Consider the following 16,020-nt stretch of genomic DNA (forward strand, 5'->3'; position numbering starts at 1 on the left):
CGTAAATCTAATACAGATATCTGTGAGATGAGGGCCTGTTCTACAGCATGGGTAACGGGGGAGGGACAAACTGTAGAGATATTCCAGAGATGAAAGAGACAGCTCTTGATGTCTGACTAGACTGGAGAGTCCGGGAAAGGATATCCAGGTTTCTGACTTGAAAGCCAGGAGAGATGGGGGAGATATTCATGGAGTCAGAGAACACAGTAGATAAAGCAGGTTCATTGGTAGAGAGCCAGGGAAGGAGATGATGAGCTATTTTTTTGGACATGCTGAACTACAAATAACTGTGAGACATCCAAGTAGAGATGTCTAGTGGGAAATTTAGAAAAAGCACTCACCAGGCCGGGGTCCAAAGACCTGGGTTGTAGTCTCCGCTCTGTCATGTAACCTGAGTGACACTGAAAGTCCCTCGCCTCCCCCAGGACTTAGCTTATCATGTGTACAGTGAGGGTTCTGAACTTGATGGCCTCTGAGGTTCCTTCTAGCTATAGGAAAAATCTGTATTTTAATTTTTCAGCGGAAGCCTGAGCTCCTCAGGGTGAGGCTTATGCCTTATACTTTCCTCAGTATCTGAGGTACTCAGACATGCCTTGGACATGACAAGCCCTCAACATCTGTCAAATTATCACTGCTAGAAAGGGAGGCAGACTTGTCTTAATGTTAGGCCATTCTGGAGGAGAAGTCTGGCTTTCTGGCTTGACTCCCAAGTCCCTAAAAGGAAGAGATGAGACATTCCCGAGCTTGTGCCAGCAGTGCTCCCCTGTGACTCATCCCATGAAATCTCCAGTCAAGGAATTATGATAGGAGGAGCTGAGAAAATCCTTTACTTTGTTTCCTTCTAGAAGATACCACTTGGGCCTGTTTATGTTGGCCGTGCAAACAATGAAAATCCAAGGAATGTGCTTTGAGGATGTGGGTCAAGCGCTGCAGTCCTCACCGCGTACAGCGAGGTGTTGTTGCGGTCGAGAGTGAGAATTTTGGAAGCCCTACATCTGGCGAGAGCTCTGATGTAGTCCATGAGTCTGAAAATTAATAAAAACTACACAACTCCCATCCAGCCATGATGAAGAATGCAACACTGAAACATTTCCCCCTGGATCTTATTGTATTAGATGCATCCTTGACCACCCAGTATGTCCTGGAATCACTGTGCGGTCTCGCAAAGATCTCCACAAGATCTGGTCATGGGTGAAATTTTCTCTGAGGATCCTGCTGTTCAAGTCAAATTTTAAATGAATTTGCTCACTAAAGAAGGAACTTCCCACTTTTTATGACTGGTCAGAACTTTATCTAATAGTCATCTGAATAGTACTTGAATTTCTAAGCAAAGACACTCATTTGTCAAGTTGTAATTAAAATTGAGTTGTTTTTTAATGTCTATCATGCCTGGACACTGTTTAATACCTGTAGTTCCTGCAGTTTTTCCTCAACTGCTATTTGATCCACAGGCTTCTCAGAAAAATTAACAAATTCCTTGGATAAATTGTCCAATTCGGTATTTAAGTCTGTGACGCAAACCTGGTATGAGTGGTGTTCTTGAACATGACCTTCCAATTTTTGCACAGAATCCTAAAAAGAAAACCATTGACAATTTATGAATTACTTCTCTCTGAATTTTCTCACTCAGAAAATAAATTGTTCATAAGTACTTGTTTTATCAAATTTCATCTTCAAACAGGAATATGGCCATAAATTGTCCAGAGTTTGTTTAGATTTTAGTGTTTGCAACTATTTCACTGTAAAACCTCCCTACTCCCCCTCACAAAATGACCCTTATCAAAACTATATTTTTTCCCACCATTGAAGTGAAAGCTTCAATGCTTTCACTTGATTCCTGAAGATAATTTATTTGTCAAGAGGTTTACAAAATGAAATGGCTACAAATTATATCAAATCACAAACATCCATAATAAAGCAGCTCCCTTAATTATTCTTACTAAAACCAAATACCCACACTTGAAAATGAAACTGTATGAGATCAACCTAACCCCTGATTCCTTTCATAAGATTCAAACTCCAAAATTGTGTGTTAGGACAAAGTAATCCTAACTCAAGAGCGAAACCATCTTCAGGTTGTCTTCCTAAAATAAGAAAATAAGGTAACCACACGTGATCAGAATAGTAGCAATTATTAAAATAAACAACTTACAGCCAAGAGGGTGCATCTGCACAACTCCTGCTATCTGTTTAAGGAGAATTTTTTACCCTGCTAATTCTTGCATTGAAGGCGGCTTCAGAGAATTATGAACAATTCTCTTATGAGACAGCACTCCCTCATGACAAGCTGACATTTTACCTCTTAACTCTTACTGCAGATCATATGGAAAGATGCAAGGGAAGGACAGTGATAAGGTTTATACAGAATACTGGATACAAACTATTATAAAACACAGATGATGGATGGATGGATTGGTGGACAGATGGATGCACAGATGCATGGATGGATAGATGGATGGATGAATGGATGATGCATGAATAACTCTGACACCATCACCTTCATAGAGATGCCTAACTCTTCCTATTGCTGAAGATGGAAACTTCAACGAGAGAAAATAACATCAAATACACACAATGGATTCCTCTAGAAAAACTGACAGGACTTATTCTTTCATCCTTGAGGAGTTAATATTTTTTATCTAGAAGTGATAAATTAAATTTTAAAAACTTTTGGTTTACTGAAAGAACAATAACAAAAAAGAGGTTCTGTATACAAATCTCCCATAATTATGATGGTCATTTAAAATTTTATTTTGACCACTTCACCTGTAGCTGTTGAAGAAGACTTTCATGTAGATGCTTTATTTCCAGCCAAGGCTCTTCACTGAAGTTGGGATTTTTAGTGCATTCCAAGAGGTAATTTCCTTGAGATTTTAACTCCTTTAGCAAGGATGTCAAATCTTGTGCCTTCTGGAGGAATTTCTTATAAATTTTTAACTGAGCTATCTTCTCCTGCAAACCATGTTGCAGAGCAAAGCCCACTTCTTGTTTCTTTTTCAGTTCTGTGAGCATTAATCTCAGATCCTCTTTACTTTGCAAATATTTCTCTCCTTCTAGCAGAAGCTTTTCCTGATGGCTAAAATTAACAAAATATTTTACAAAGGAAATGACACTTAGCAAAATGGAATGGCATTTTGCATATTATAACATACATTATAATAAAAAGCATTAAAATAACATTAACATACATTATTCCCAGAGACTCTTTTGGCATCATAACATTTTAAACAGCATTAAGTTTAGCTCAGAAATTATTTGTAGTAGTATTAAAAATTATTATTTTGTTACATCATTTGACTTGAGAACAAATACTTAATAATTTAGATTTCTATCTAAAAACTACCCCAGTTCTTACTATATTTAAATATAATAATAATAATAATCCTATATTTTTCTTTTTCATATAAGTAAAATAAATAAACATTCACTATATCAGTCGACTAACTAGTTCATACTTTCTGTAGCTTAAATTAGCATTGATCTGATTATCTCTACAAAAAAATATAAAATTTACATTTCCATCAAATCTTAAATGTATCATTTAAGATATGATATGAATTAAGAGTTTTCACCAGAATTATGTCCAGGAATTCAGACATTTATCGATGTTTACACATTTAAGAATCTCTTGGAAAATATATTTAACAGCATTCATTATTCTACAGTAATACCATGCAGATACTGAGGTTGTCTGGGGGAAGGGAGTTTCAATGCAGAAGTAAATTATTGAAGGTGCAATGACAGACAAAGTCAATGTGTTACCAAGAACCACACTGGTGGATGCACCAGCCAAGGTAAACACTGCCGCAGCGTTATGACACTGTTTTATGTCTGATCCAGAGGACTATCATTATTCTTCACTTCTGTCAATGACATTTTGGATGTCCCTGACCTGACTTTCTCTCCAATAGATGTTATATCCAAATCCAGGAGGCAGACAGACAAAACATACTTGTTATGGCTTCACTGTACACTGAAAAACCGAGAAACTGGTGAAGGCATGCCCTTTACCTTAGATACGTGTTGGCTAAATGGAGTGTGTTAACCCACTGATTCTCGATATCAGTAATGGCCTTTGAAACCAAAGGAGGCTTGCTGCTCTCAGCCTGACTCAGGATCATCTGTATTTTAGCGTCCCCTTCAGGCTTTCGTAAAATGATTTCCTGAATGAAACAAAAAAGATTCTATAATCTCATTCAGATTACTTAGAGATAGTACATATGGTATCTTTTTATTTATAAACATTATATTCAGATTCTAACTGCAGAGCAGATTTCAAAATTACCCTTTCATTTTTATATATACCCAAAAGACAAAGATTATCTACTTCATGTTATACAGGACTGGTTCATAATAAACATTTGTTGATCTGATTGCATTCTTAAACAGGTTAAACAGGTTGATCTGATTGCATTCTTACTCTCCTCTTGATTTCCAACTGCCTTCAAATAAATTATGTGCCAAAGAGAAAAACCTGGCAAATCCTCCTCTTTATCTATTCCATTATTTAATGGATGGAGAGTTACGGTAACAATCTAAACAAGACATATTCATACATCCAAGATGAGACTTAAGGCTTCTCACTGGAAAATGCCGTGCCCCTCCTGTCTACTCGTACCTCTCCACCATGACATAATTAATTCCCATTCCCTGTTCTCTTTCCCTCCTTTGCCCTGAGCTATCAAGTTCTTCCCTTCTTGGAAACTACTCCAGGCTCACCTTCTTTGGAAAACCTTTCGGATAGAATTCCAAAATTTTCCACTTAATTCATTAAGTCTCACCAACCCTTACAGCTCACCATTCTTAACCATTTCTTCTGCTAACAATGCTTCGATTACTGTGATTTCAATTCTCCCAAGTTTCTTTTAAGCTCACGTGCTCTGTCCCCCGCATTTTAAACCAGCAATATTTATTGAATGCCCCCTTCGATAAACGTGAGCTCAAGGGAGCTTGAGATTTCCTTCTCCTCCACAACCCACTCAGCATCCATAACCTTTATGAACCATACTTCCACTCTGAAGAAGAGTCCTCTACAGCCCAGCCCTTGGCTTTGCGATTCCTCTGCTACACTGACATGTCATCTTTTTATATCCTAGCCAATTCCCACCTGCCACAGTTCCAACTTATTGTCTGTATTTCAATTCCTCTGCACTCAGTAAAGATAGGCAATAACTGAGAATTGCCCTCACAAAGATTTTCTTTCTTCCATCTGCATTAAAATAATTTTAGATCCATCACAGCCCTTCTCTTTTGTAAGTTTAGTGATTTGAATATCTTCCACCATTCCACAGTCATCCTATTTTCCATTAAGAAACAAATCTTTGCCAATTTCCTCTACATCATTTCAAAATGAGAGTTCATGCTGACCTCTGAAATTTAGTTTCCACAGTTTTACCTTTATTTTTTGGATTCTTTCCTCAAGTGGCATTTGGCCTTCAGATGAATTCAAAACCATAAGGGACTCTTTAATCCCTGTTATCCAATGAATTACATCATGTGCAAGATCATTAAAGCTCTGGTCCTCGGCAGGAGGTAACTTATCCTCTTCCTCCGTTTCACATATTTGTCTCAATAATGCCTGGTATCGATCAATCAAACGTGTTGATTCCATTATTATTTCTTCTTCTGCAGTCAGCCCATATTCCTTCAAAGACTTGTTCAACTGGGCCATAGATTCAAATTGTTCCCTGTAAATTCCAAATGCCACTGAAAGTTTATAGGAGCCATAACACCATGTAAGAAACCATATTCTCAGGAAATAAATATTATATAAGATCAGCTATACCTCTTTCCAGCTAGAGCTTGGCAAAATAGCTCAGTTTTCTCTCCTGATTCTTCCATTGCTTTCCATTTCTCTTCCTGGTTAGTCAACCACTTACTCAGGTTTTTATGGTCATCCTGGAGTCTAAATGAACATTACACATGTTAGAATATAAAATAAGCAAAAAGTGTTTACATGAAAATCGGCATGACTATTGTGAGCCAACCAGGTTTATAACTACGTGTTGTTGTTATTTTTGGAAAAAATTTCATTTGTATCATTAATATCTGAATACTAATAGCTTGTATTACAGTGGTATTCCATAAAGAAATGAGCCACACAAATACATCATAAAGGACAGGAAACAAACAAACAAAACATTTTCAGACTCTCCCCTAAACCTTTGCCATATTAAATAATTTGAAGAATTCTCCAAACTTCCAGAGCCAAACTTCGATTTGAAAGTATGTATTTTATTTGTAAAATCTGTGTGTACATGTATCCTCCTGATGCTAGCTATACTGAGGCCGAGTACATAGAAAGGTATCATTAGAAAACATGTTATTTACTTCCTACCTCAGTAGCTGCTGCAAATAGTCATCAAGCTCCTTTGCTCGCACCTGGCATATGGACTCCATTTTTTCTAATTCAATTTCTTGATTTACAATCCAACTGTGAAGCTCCTTAACATGTGCTTTGGGCAGATGCTTCTTCACATGATTCAGTACAGTTCCCACCTGCTGTATTTTACTGCCTCTTCCTTCAAGAGTCAAGAAATCCTTAAAAAAGACAAAACGTCTAGGTCCTACTGGCAAGTCTAAGTATGGTCTCTGCCACCCCCGTGACACTTTCCAAGCTGGTACCTAGACATGCCATCTTCTTAACATCCTATACAAAAGAAGGGTTATGGAGACATGACTAACTCCAATGGCAAAAGACAATTTCCCTCAGTTCTAGGAGGTATGTATACATCTGATTTTCTGGGAATGGCGTCCAGCAAAATAATGCAGGGTGACTGTGAAGGTCAGTAGAAGTAAGCCCAGAAAAGCTGCATTTTTTGCTCCACTTCTCCTAAATACTTGTTGCTTTCTATTAATTTGTGAAACTAACACAGACTATTCTCTATTTAACTTGGTCCAAATCAGAATTTATTTCAATGTTTGTGTCCCAAGGTTTGAGCATCAATTGCTGAGGCCCATGCAATGGGCAAAGTTAGAGGCAAAAGAAGTGAAGGGAGGGGAGGAAGAACTTTAAACTAAAAATGAGAAGAAAGGCATTTCTATCAATAAACAACGCTATCACCACAGCAAGGAATCGGAGCATATTTGGTGCCATCACTAAGCTTGACAACAAGACTTAGCATCCAAACTACAGCACCAGACAACCCGCCCTAAAGTGATCAAGAGTTAAGGTACGACACGCATTTCAAATGCCAGGCACTCTGCCTTTTATTTCAGGCTACCCTCCCTACACTCTGACCAGCAGTGTATTCAAGTTCAACGGTAATTTTTAAAAGAAATATGGCTGGGAAAAGATCTAGAAAATCAAGGGAAAAAAAAGGATTTTAAAATGCAAATTAGGTGAAGACTTTGTTATTATTATTTTATCAAATATGATTTTAACACAACTGATAAACAGCAACTCAGAATAGGTGTGAAAACAGAACTTGTTTAAATCACTTGCACCCTTACCCAGTAAAGAGAGTTTCAAAATATTTTGGGGAAATGCCATCTTATTTGAAAATATTATCTCTCTGTCGGAAGTTAATAAATCAAAGTAATTATTATCCTACCTACTTAAATACAGTTCTATGCCTCTAAAATCTGAGTTTTAATCTAATTGAAATTTATGTATGTCTTACAGAAAGTTTTTGTAGTTTTTGTTCCATACTCTTTTTTGTTTCTGATGATTCAAAACACTCCTTAAGGTTCATATTCATGTTGCTGAACCAGTCATTAAAATTCTTGCACTGATCTGCAGGGGAAAAAAAGAAAAAAAAAGCTGTATTCATTCAAGGAAGACTTCCCATATCTAGTTAAAGCGGGAGATTGTGAAACTTGCTTCCCATGCCATGGGTACAAAACATTGTGTAAAATGATAAGCTGAAACCCAGTTTTGTGGGCTACTAGAGTATAGAAAGTGACAGCAGTGCCTTTCCGACACTAAACCTCCTTTCCAAGCATAAAGGATCCCAAAAGACACCACCAGGGGCAGCCTGCTCATAGGCACACCGCCAGGTTCACTCAATACAGTGAGCAGGTTAAACGCGAGGATGCTGGTGACTTTCTTTTGTGAAATAAACAACTAGATGTTGTTTATGACATGCATAGATCAGTGAGTGCCTCAACCCCCCTCCCAAATTTATCCAAATAACTCCTTAATCCATCACTGCTTTTCCTTAAATATAATCTCTGCAACTATCTCTAAGCGAAGCTTAGAAGAGCCTTTGTATTCACAGTACTCATTCAATCTTCAAGATTCCTAGAAAACACAGTCAGAGAAATACTGCACTCACCATTTAGTAACTTAGAAAAGTGATCTTGCAAAACACTTTTTTTGGTATTAAATAAATCACTGACACTTTCATACTGCTTTTTTAATTCAGAGAGTTCAGGAGTCAGACAACCTATTTGATTCTCAAGTAACATCATACTGTGCTTTTGCTGTAGAATTTGCTGTTGTATCTCCTACACAAACAAATAAACAAACAATCATTAAATCTTAAAATGGGCTCGATTTACACAAAGCATAATAGATCTCCACTGTTTTTATAAAAATCTATATGATTTTCTGTTGGGTGGATTTGCTTTCTCTTAGCCAGTATATGTATAATGTGATGCAATTTAATATCAAATAATTACTGTCCACAAAGCAAGTCAAAGTGAAACTGCTAAATATACATAAATTGTTTTTTTTGAGATTCCCCCCCAACTTTTCATTTTTAATAATTATTTTTATTAACCTCAAGAGGTTAATACCATCAGAAATAAATGTGAAAATAATTCTGAACCACAGAAGAGAAGCAGCTGGGAAGTACCTCTAGTTTCGTAAAGATCTCCAAGCTGTCGGAAGGAGACAGGGCTTTTAAGAGGGATTCAGTCATCCCGATCTGGGTCTTGGCTTGATCGAGATCCTCCCTTAGCTCAGCTGTGCTGCTACTGAGGGCAGGAACGTTGGATTCTCCTGCTAAACGCATTTTCACTTGTTCGATCTTGTTTACAATAGAGGTTTCCATGACCTGAAATCATGAAATATATGAAGTACTATAACAGATTTTAACAGATTTTAAAACAACTGCACTGCTAGAGAATGAACTGAGACTTTGCTGCATTTCATATGAAATAGAGTCTTCTCTACTTCTAATTCTTCATTGTTCTACATCACTGATAGGACAATTCGAATGCTGCCTTTCAAGAAAAAGAGTAACATGAAAAAAACTGAAATTGACATTCTGACTTTTTGCTAAGAGACTAATTTGAACTCTACCCCCTAAAACAAGTTTTATATAGCATACCAACTGAGGTGTTATTTCATAGTACTCATTTGAAAATATATAAAAACATATACAAAAATAGCCAACATTTATTATTTATTATGTACACGGCATCATGGTAAGCACTTAACGTACAAAAATACAGAAGGTTAAGAAGGTTAAGTTGCCCAAGACCACAAAGCTAATACAGGTGGCAGTGCCAGGACCTCAACCAGAAAGTCTGACTCATATTCAGCCATATGAACATTCATATTCAGCCACTATGCACTTAGATCTGCATAAAATTGTAACAGATCTCTTCACACAATAGAAAATCACACTTGGGGCAATCTGCCTGTTTTTCCATCTACTAATTAATAAGCCTAGAGTCACTGGAACCATGTTTTCCTTCCTACATCCAAGACATTCATGAGGAAACCCCTGTTACTCTACATGGAAGCACAGTAGTGTCTCCCCTTCTATACAAGAGACCTGTGAAATACATGAAATGGGAATAAAAGAACGCAAACAATGATATTACTCATTCTAAAAGGGGAACAAAGATCATAAACTATGCAGACTACTAAAAATTCGGCTGGACTTAATATAGGAACCAAAGGTGAATTAAATAATAATCCTAATTTTATTTTAGGTTTAAGATTAGAATTCTGGTTTATGAACATTATGTTAGAGTACTTTAATTGTGACTTTTAAATAAAAATTCTCTTACCTGCAATTCAAGCGGTATTTCACTGCTTTGAAGCAGAAACTGTATTTTAGCCACTCTTTTAGAAAATTCTGAAGGTTTTTGTTCATGGACTTGTAACTCTTCCTAAAACACATAATTTAATGAAAAAATATTTTTATTTTATACCTTATTTTCTGGTACCCATGATTGCTATTGTTAATGAACAGAAACTGAGAAAGCCTTTGAATTGCCCCTAATCACTTATTTTTTTGACCGAGTCCTGGGAGTTACAAACTCGAGTGCCTTCATAGGTCAGGCAAACCTTACAACTAAGGGAAGGGTTTGAGCTGTAAGACAACAGGGAGGAGCTAGGCTTGTGCCATACCAGCATGCAGGGCCTACCAAAAGGCATTACATTTCATATATCTGCACATATAAACTGTGTCAACACACACACACACACACACACACACACACACACACACCCTTCTCTCTCCCCCCACCTCCCCATCCCCCACCCCCTCACTGGCAGAATTTGGCCCACAGGCTGGTAGCCTATCATCCTTAACTTCACATTTTTAAACACCGAGTACTTCACGACAAATTTAAGGGACTCTTAGTGATCATTCATTTATACTTAGAAAATCATACTTTTAGTTCACGACTATCATCATCCACCCAGGAAACTCATAAATCACCACACATTTTGAAAATCTTTTCCAAAGGTATAAATAGAAATATTTGAATTTAAAAGTGAATAAAAGGACACATTAGAGAAGAAATGAGATTTGAATCATTAGACCTGGCACTGTAAAGCCATCACGTACACGCACATACAGTTTTACATTATTGAACTACATGTAATTGCCAGTATTTCACTGTTTTTTGACCTACCAAGAGAGTGATTTCATATGGTCCAAACTAATATGTAAACAAACAAAACGATTAGCAAAAAAAGTCTCCCTAGAGTTAAAAGATGTAACTTTAATTCTTTTTCTTTCCAAATGCAAACCTGAAATTACTGTTTTAAAAACTAGTCTTTTAAAAACCTCTGTAAAGATGTTGATACGTGCCTTGTAGTTTCCTAATCTTTTTGAGGGACTGCTTAATTAAAATTAGGAAGGTAATTCAGTCATGATCTAGATCAGTCTAAGGCCTGGCAATCTGTTTTTATCAAGTTTTATTGAACCCCAGCGACTTTCAGGCACTTATGTATCGTCTATGGTTGACTGCTTTCGTGCTGCAACAGCAAGGTCGAACAGTTGTGACAAGTGATGAAATGATCTACGAGCCTAAACTATTTACTATTTGGCTCTTTAAGAAAAAAGTTTACCTAATCCAGGGACTAGACCGACCACCTGGGAACAATTATGCATTTTGATGGGGCTTCTGCTAGGAGTTCTTAACCTTTTATATACCATAAACCCCTCTGGCAGTCTGGTGAATCCTATGGACACTTTGTATAATAATATTTTTAAAATAGAACATAAAATAAATGATGTAGGGCCATAAAGGAAAACTATTACACTGGGTTCCAGTGATCAAAATATTAAAAATAATTCGTGCTATAGTAATATATGTTTCTCTTTAATACCTTCTATTAAATACTGTACAAGTATTTTCAATAGTGATAAGGGTAATAGTTACAAGAACCAGATAATGATTTTTAAAATACCAGTAATTTTCTTGATAACAATGTCACATATAAGTTCATCCAACTACGTTTGTTGACTATATTTATAATTGAAACGAATATTACATTTTAGTTAGACATTCATGAAAATAAAGATGTGATTTCTCCCATATAAGGTCATTTCATCCATGAACCCCTTAGGTGTCTGTGAACTCCAGAGTTAATCAAACCTGCCTATGTCTTCCTGTGTATCATAAAGGAAACAACAGAGTTCAGCTTCCACTCAAGGATAATAAAAGAAATAAAAGAGTTCTTTGTGATTTCTCTATCCTGCTTCAAGAAAGCAAACTCCATATTAAAATGTCAACTGTGTAAGAAAAAGAGCATATATTTGATCTGTTAAATTACCTTCAGCTTTTCTCTTTCCTCTTCAGTCAGTTGATGTAATTCAATTTTTCGAAGGACCTTTTCAGTCCACTCATCAATTACATCTTTTAAGTTGAAAAGTTTGTCCCATAAAGCTAGAGCTCGGCCAAGATTTTCATAGTAGTCTTCTGTCTTCTCATTTATCTACCATAATTAACAAACAGAAATAACACATTTAGTGGTTAAAAAGTATGAAAACTATTGTTTCAGTCAAACACTATTTTTAAATAACTGTTTAGTTTACCTTTACTGGCTACTTTGCTTTATTCATCAACAAAAAATTTGCTTTAACATATCATGTAGTTCTTTCTTCTACAAAAAAAAATTTTTAGCTGATATGCTGCAACTTATATGCAATTGAAAGCAATAGTCTTCCTAATTTCTAAACCACAATAAATAAAAGGTGCTTTTAAAAACCCCCATGAAACTATAAAACAAATTCTTAATTTGTGACTCATAAAAAATATCATTAGTTATCAACCAAAAATGTATTAAACATACAGTTGAACATCAATATCTTGTGTAACATATTAAATGTTACCCATTTTAAATAAGATAAGTTTGCACTTTTATATCTAGAAGATTATAGAACCATTTGCTGGTCGTGCCTAACTCTGGGTGTGAGGTAATTCCTAAGTCATCAACTTTATATTATTTGAACATTCTTACAATGAGCACTTTTGAATTTTGTAATCAGATAAAAAATACTAAAGATACAACAGAAAAGATCAATTTAATTGCTATACAATAGAATTTCTAGTCAATTAAGTTATCACTTACATCAAGCCATCTATCCACAATAATATTAGCTTCTTTCTCAAAAGGAGGCTCTTCAAAGGTTCTCATTTTATTTAGATGAAATTGTAGATTTTTGCAGATCTGGTTAATCTTGTCTACAACTTCTAAATGTTCATTAAATTCTTCTTTGACAATTTCAATCTAAAAAAGATGAAACGTGTTTTGATATATTGACATATTCAAACTGGTCAGAATAACAATTCTATTATTGGCTTTTATTGTCCCACTTTCTCAATGAAAATTGTTTAGAATTCTAACCATCTGGTTTAGTAATAATTCTACACCCAATTTTCTTCCTACACTCCATGATGAAATATGGTCTAAAACCTTGTTTCTTGTCCATGTGAAATAATATTCTACAAAACACCTCCATTCAATGGTACAAAAAAATAATTCCTAGATTCAAGTGGTCAACTAGGTAACACAGAACTCTAAAACATATTTAATATGACTTCCAGTTAATCTTCCATAATTCTAACTCCAACATCATTTCTAACATGGAAAGTGAAATACTATTTCATGAAAAGGCCAATAACCTTAGACTATAAAATGAAATTTTAGTATTGACTGTTATCTTAATGTTTCACTCAATTCTCTCAATTTAATACTACACAAATATTTTTAATGTTTACATAAAATATGAAAACAGATTTCCCCTAAGCAAAAATCTAAAAATGATACACCCTAGGGGGACTTCCATTTCTGGGAATACGAAGTAGACACACTTTTTCCTCTTATTCCCACTAAGTAGAACTAAAAACCCTGCACATAATATACAAAACAAACTTAAGAGGACTGAAATGTGGAGAGTTCAAGAAGGGAAAATGGCTGGGGACATCAGCTCCTGAAGAACAACGTGGTTGTGAGCTCTCTGTTTTCTTTTTCCTTTGATATCTCAGACTGTGTGCTGGAGAAGCCAGCACCTAGTTATATTACAGACCAAAAAAAAGCCCCAAGCAAAGCCTGTTCTCGTCAGCCAAAGAACCAGAAATGGGACAAGCCAGGAAGGTAGAAAACGTTTAGAAAATAATTACTCACTGGAGACAAGTACCACTGAAAAAACTGTGGCCCAATCCCCACCATGCCAACAAAAGTTCAATGTACAGCCTAGACTTCCACCATCATCAAGTTGTAACAGAAGCCCCACCTTCACTCAAACAGGGTAGTATCAGAGAAGGTGAAATAGAGAGCCAGGCTTTTCATTCCTGTTGGACAATAACAAAACACTCCCCCTGTGATGTCACCAAGAACCAGGGAGAGGGCAGTGGAGGCTTACTGGGAGCTGGAACTCTCCTCCCCAGCCAGCAGTAACAAGGTGCTCCTATCCCTGGTGTCAAGAAATCATCCCATTTGCAGATGACATGATTATCTACGTAGGAGATCCCAAGGACTCCATAAAAATACTTCTAGAATTTAAAAGTAGGTTCAGAAAGGTCACAGAATATAAGATAAACACAGAAAAATCGATTGCACTTCTCCATATTAGCAATGACTACATGGACACTGAAATTTAAAATATAATATCATTTCCAATTACTGAAAAAATAACTACTTAGGTATAAATCTAACAAAACATGCATAGGACTTACATGCTGAAAACTATAAAATGCTAATGAAAGAAATCAAAGAAGGTCTAAATAAATGCAGAGACGTACCAAATTCATGCAATGGAAGACTCAACATAGTAAAGATGTCAATTCTCTTGAAATTGATATACAGTTTTAACACAATTACTACCGAATCCCTGTAATATCACCCTATAGAGATAGAAAAGACCATTCCAAGATTTACATGGACTGGTAAAAGAACTAGAATAACTTAAACATTTGAAAAAAAGTAAATAAAGTGGGAAAAATCAGTCTATTTGATTTTAAAACCGATTATGTACAATAATAAAGATTATGTGGTAATGGCAGAGGAACAGACACAATAGATCAATGGAAAAGAGTAGTGAACCCAGAAACGGACTCACACAAATACACCCAACTGATTTTTGACAAAGGTATAAAAGCAATTTAACAGAGGAAACAGTCTTTTCAACATGTATAGTGCTGGAGTAACTGTCCATTAATAGACATAATCATGAACCTTAGGTCACCTAAGTCCCACACATTATAGAAAAAGAAACACTAAATGGATGATGGACTTAAATGACAACCAAAACTCTATAAAACCTATACAAACAAAAATAGGAGAAAAATCTTCAGGAACTTGAGCTAGGCAAAGAATTCTTACACTTAGACATAAAAAGCACAACCCAACAAAGGAAAAATTGATAAAGTAGACTTTACCAAAATTAAAAACTTTTGCTCTACAAAAAACCCTGTCAAGAAGATAACAAGACAAGCTACAGTTTGGGAGAAAATATTTGCAAACCACATATCTGACAAATGCCTGGAATATATAATGAACTCAACAGTTAAAAAAAAATCAATATAATTAGAAAATGGGCAAAAGGTATGAAGAAATATTTCACAAAGATGACATACAGATGGTCAACAAGCACAAGAAAAGATGATCAATACCATTTGCAATTAGGGAAATGCCAATTAAAACCACAAAGTAATACCACTACAAACCTATCAGAATGACTAAAATTCAAAAATTAAAAGTAGACAATATCTAATGCTGGCAAAGATGTGGAGAAACTGGATCACTCACACACTGCTGGTGGGAATGTAAAATGGTACAGCCACTCTGGAAAACAATTTGGCAGTTTCTTTAAAAACTAAATACACAATTAACATACAACCCAGCAACTGTACCCCAGGGTATTTTTTCCCCTGAGATACAAAAATAATGCTCATACAAACCCCCCTAGCTGAACGTTGATAGCAACTTTATTCCTAACAGCCAAAAACTAGAAACAACCCGGATGACCTTCAATGGGTGAATAGTTCAAAAAATTGTTGTACATTCATACCATGGAAAAAAGAGAACAGCCAAAAAGGGAACAAACTATCAGTACATGCAAGAACCTAAGTGAATCTCCAGAGAATTATGCTGAGTGAAAATGGGCAATCCCAAAAGGTACTGTATGATTTCATTTTTGTAAGATTTTTGAACTGACAAAATGATAGAAATGGAGAGCATATTAGTGGTTGTGAGGGTGTGGGACAGAAGGGAAGTGGGGAGGGCTATAAAACGACATGAGGAGTCCTTGAGGCGATGGAAATGCTCCGTCTTGACTGTATCAGTATCAGTATCCTTACTGCAATATCGTAGTATGGTTTGATGAGATT

At 35.9% G+C, this 16,020-nt stretch overlaps 1 protein-coding gene across 1 annotated transcript in view; it reads right to left on the reverse strand.

The window, feature by feature from the left end:
• The window catches only part of SYNE2 (spectrin repeat containing nuclear envelope protein 2), a 287,952-nt gene that overhangs the window by 145,409 nt on the left and 126,523 nt on the right, over positions 1-16,020 (reverse strand). Inside the window, exons 33-44 of the mRNA XM_033106953.1 lie at positions 12,761-12,919; positions 11,963-12,124; positions 9,964-10,065; positions 8,799-8,999; positions 8,277-8,448; positions 7,623-7,735; positions 6,338-6,540; positions 5,786-5,905; positions 5,396-5,687; positions 4,012-4,163; positions 2,767-3,076; positions 1,408-1,572 (exon numbers count right to left, since the gene is read on the reverse strand). Of these exons, the coding sequence (XP_032962844.1) occupies positions 1,408-1,572; positions 2,767-3,076; positions 4,012-4,163; positions 5,396-5,687; positions 5,786-5,905; positions 6,338-6,540; positions 7,623-7,735; positions 8,277-8,448; positions 8,799-8,999; positions 9,964-10,065; positions 11,963-12,124; positions 12,761-12,919 (2,151 nt within the window). The remainder of the gene's footprint in view (positions 1-1,407; positions 1,573-2,766; positions 3,077-4,011; positions 4,164-5,395; positions 5,688-5,785; positions 5,906-6,337; positions 6,541-7,622; positions 7,736-8,276; positions 8,449-8,798; positions 9,000-9,963; positions 10,066-11,962; positions 12,125-12,760; positions 12,920-16,020) is intronic.

The sequence above is a fragment of the Rhinolophus ferrumequinum genome, chromosome 6, assembly GCF_004115265.2.
Source record: "Rhinolophus ferrumequinum isolate MPI-CBG mRhiFer1 chromosome 6, mRhiFer1_v1.p, whole genome shotgun sequence".
NCBI classification, from domain to species: Eukaryota; Metazoa; Chordata; class Mammalia; order Chiroptera; family Rhinolophidae; genus Rhinolophus; species Rhinolophus ferrumequinum.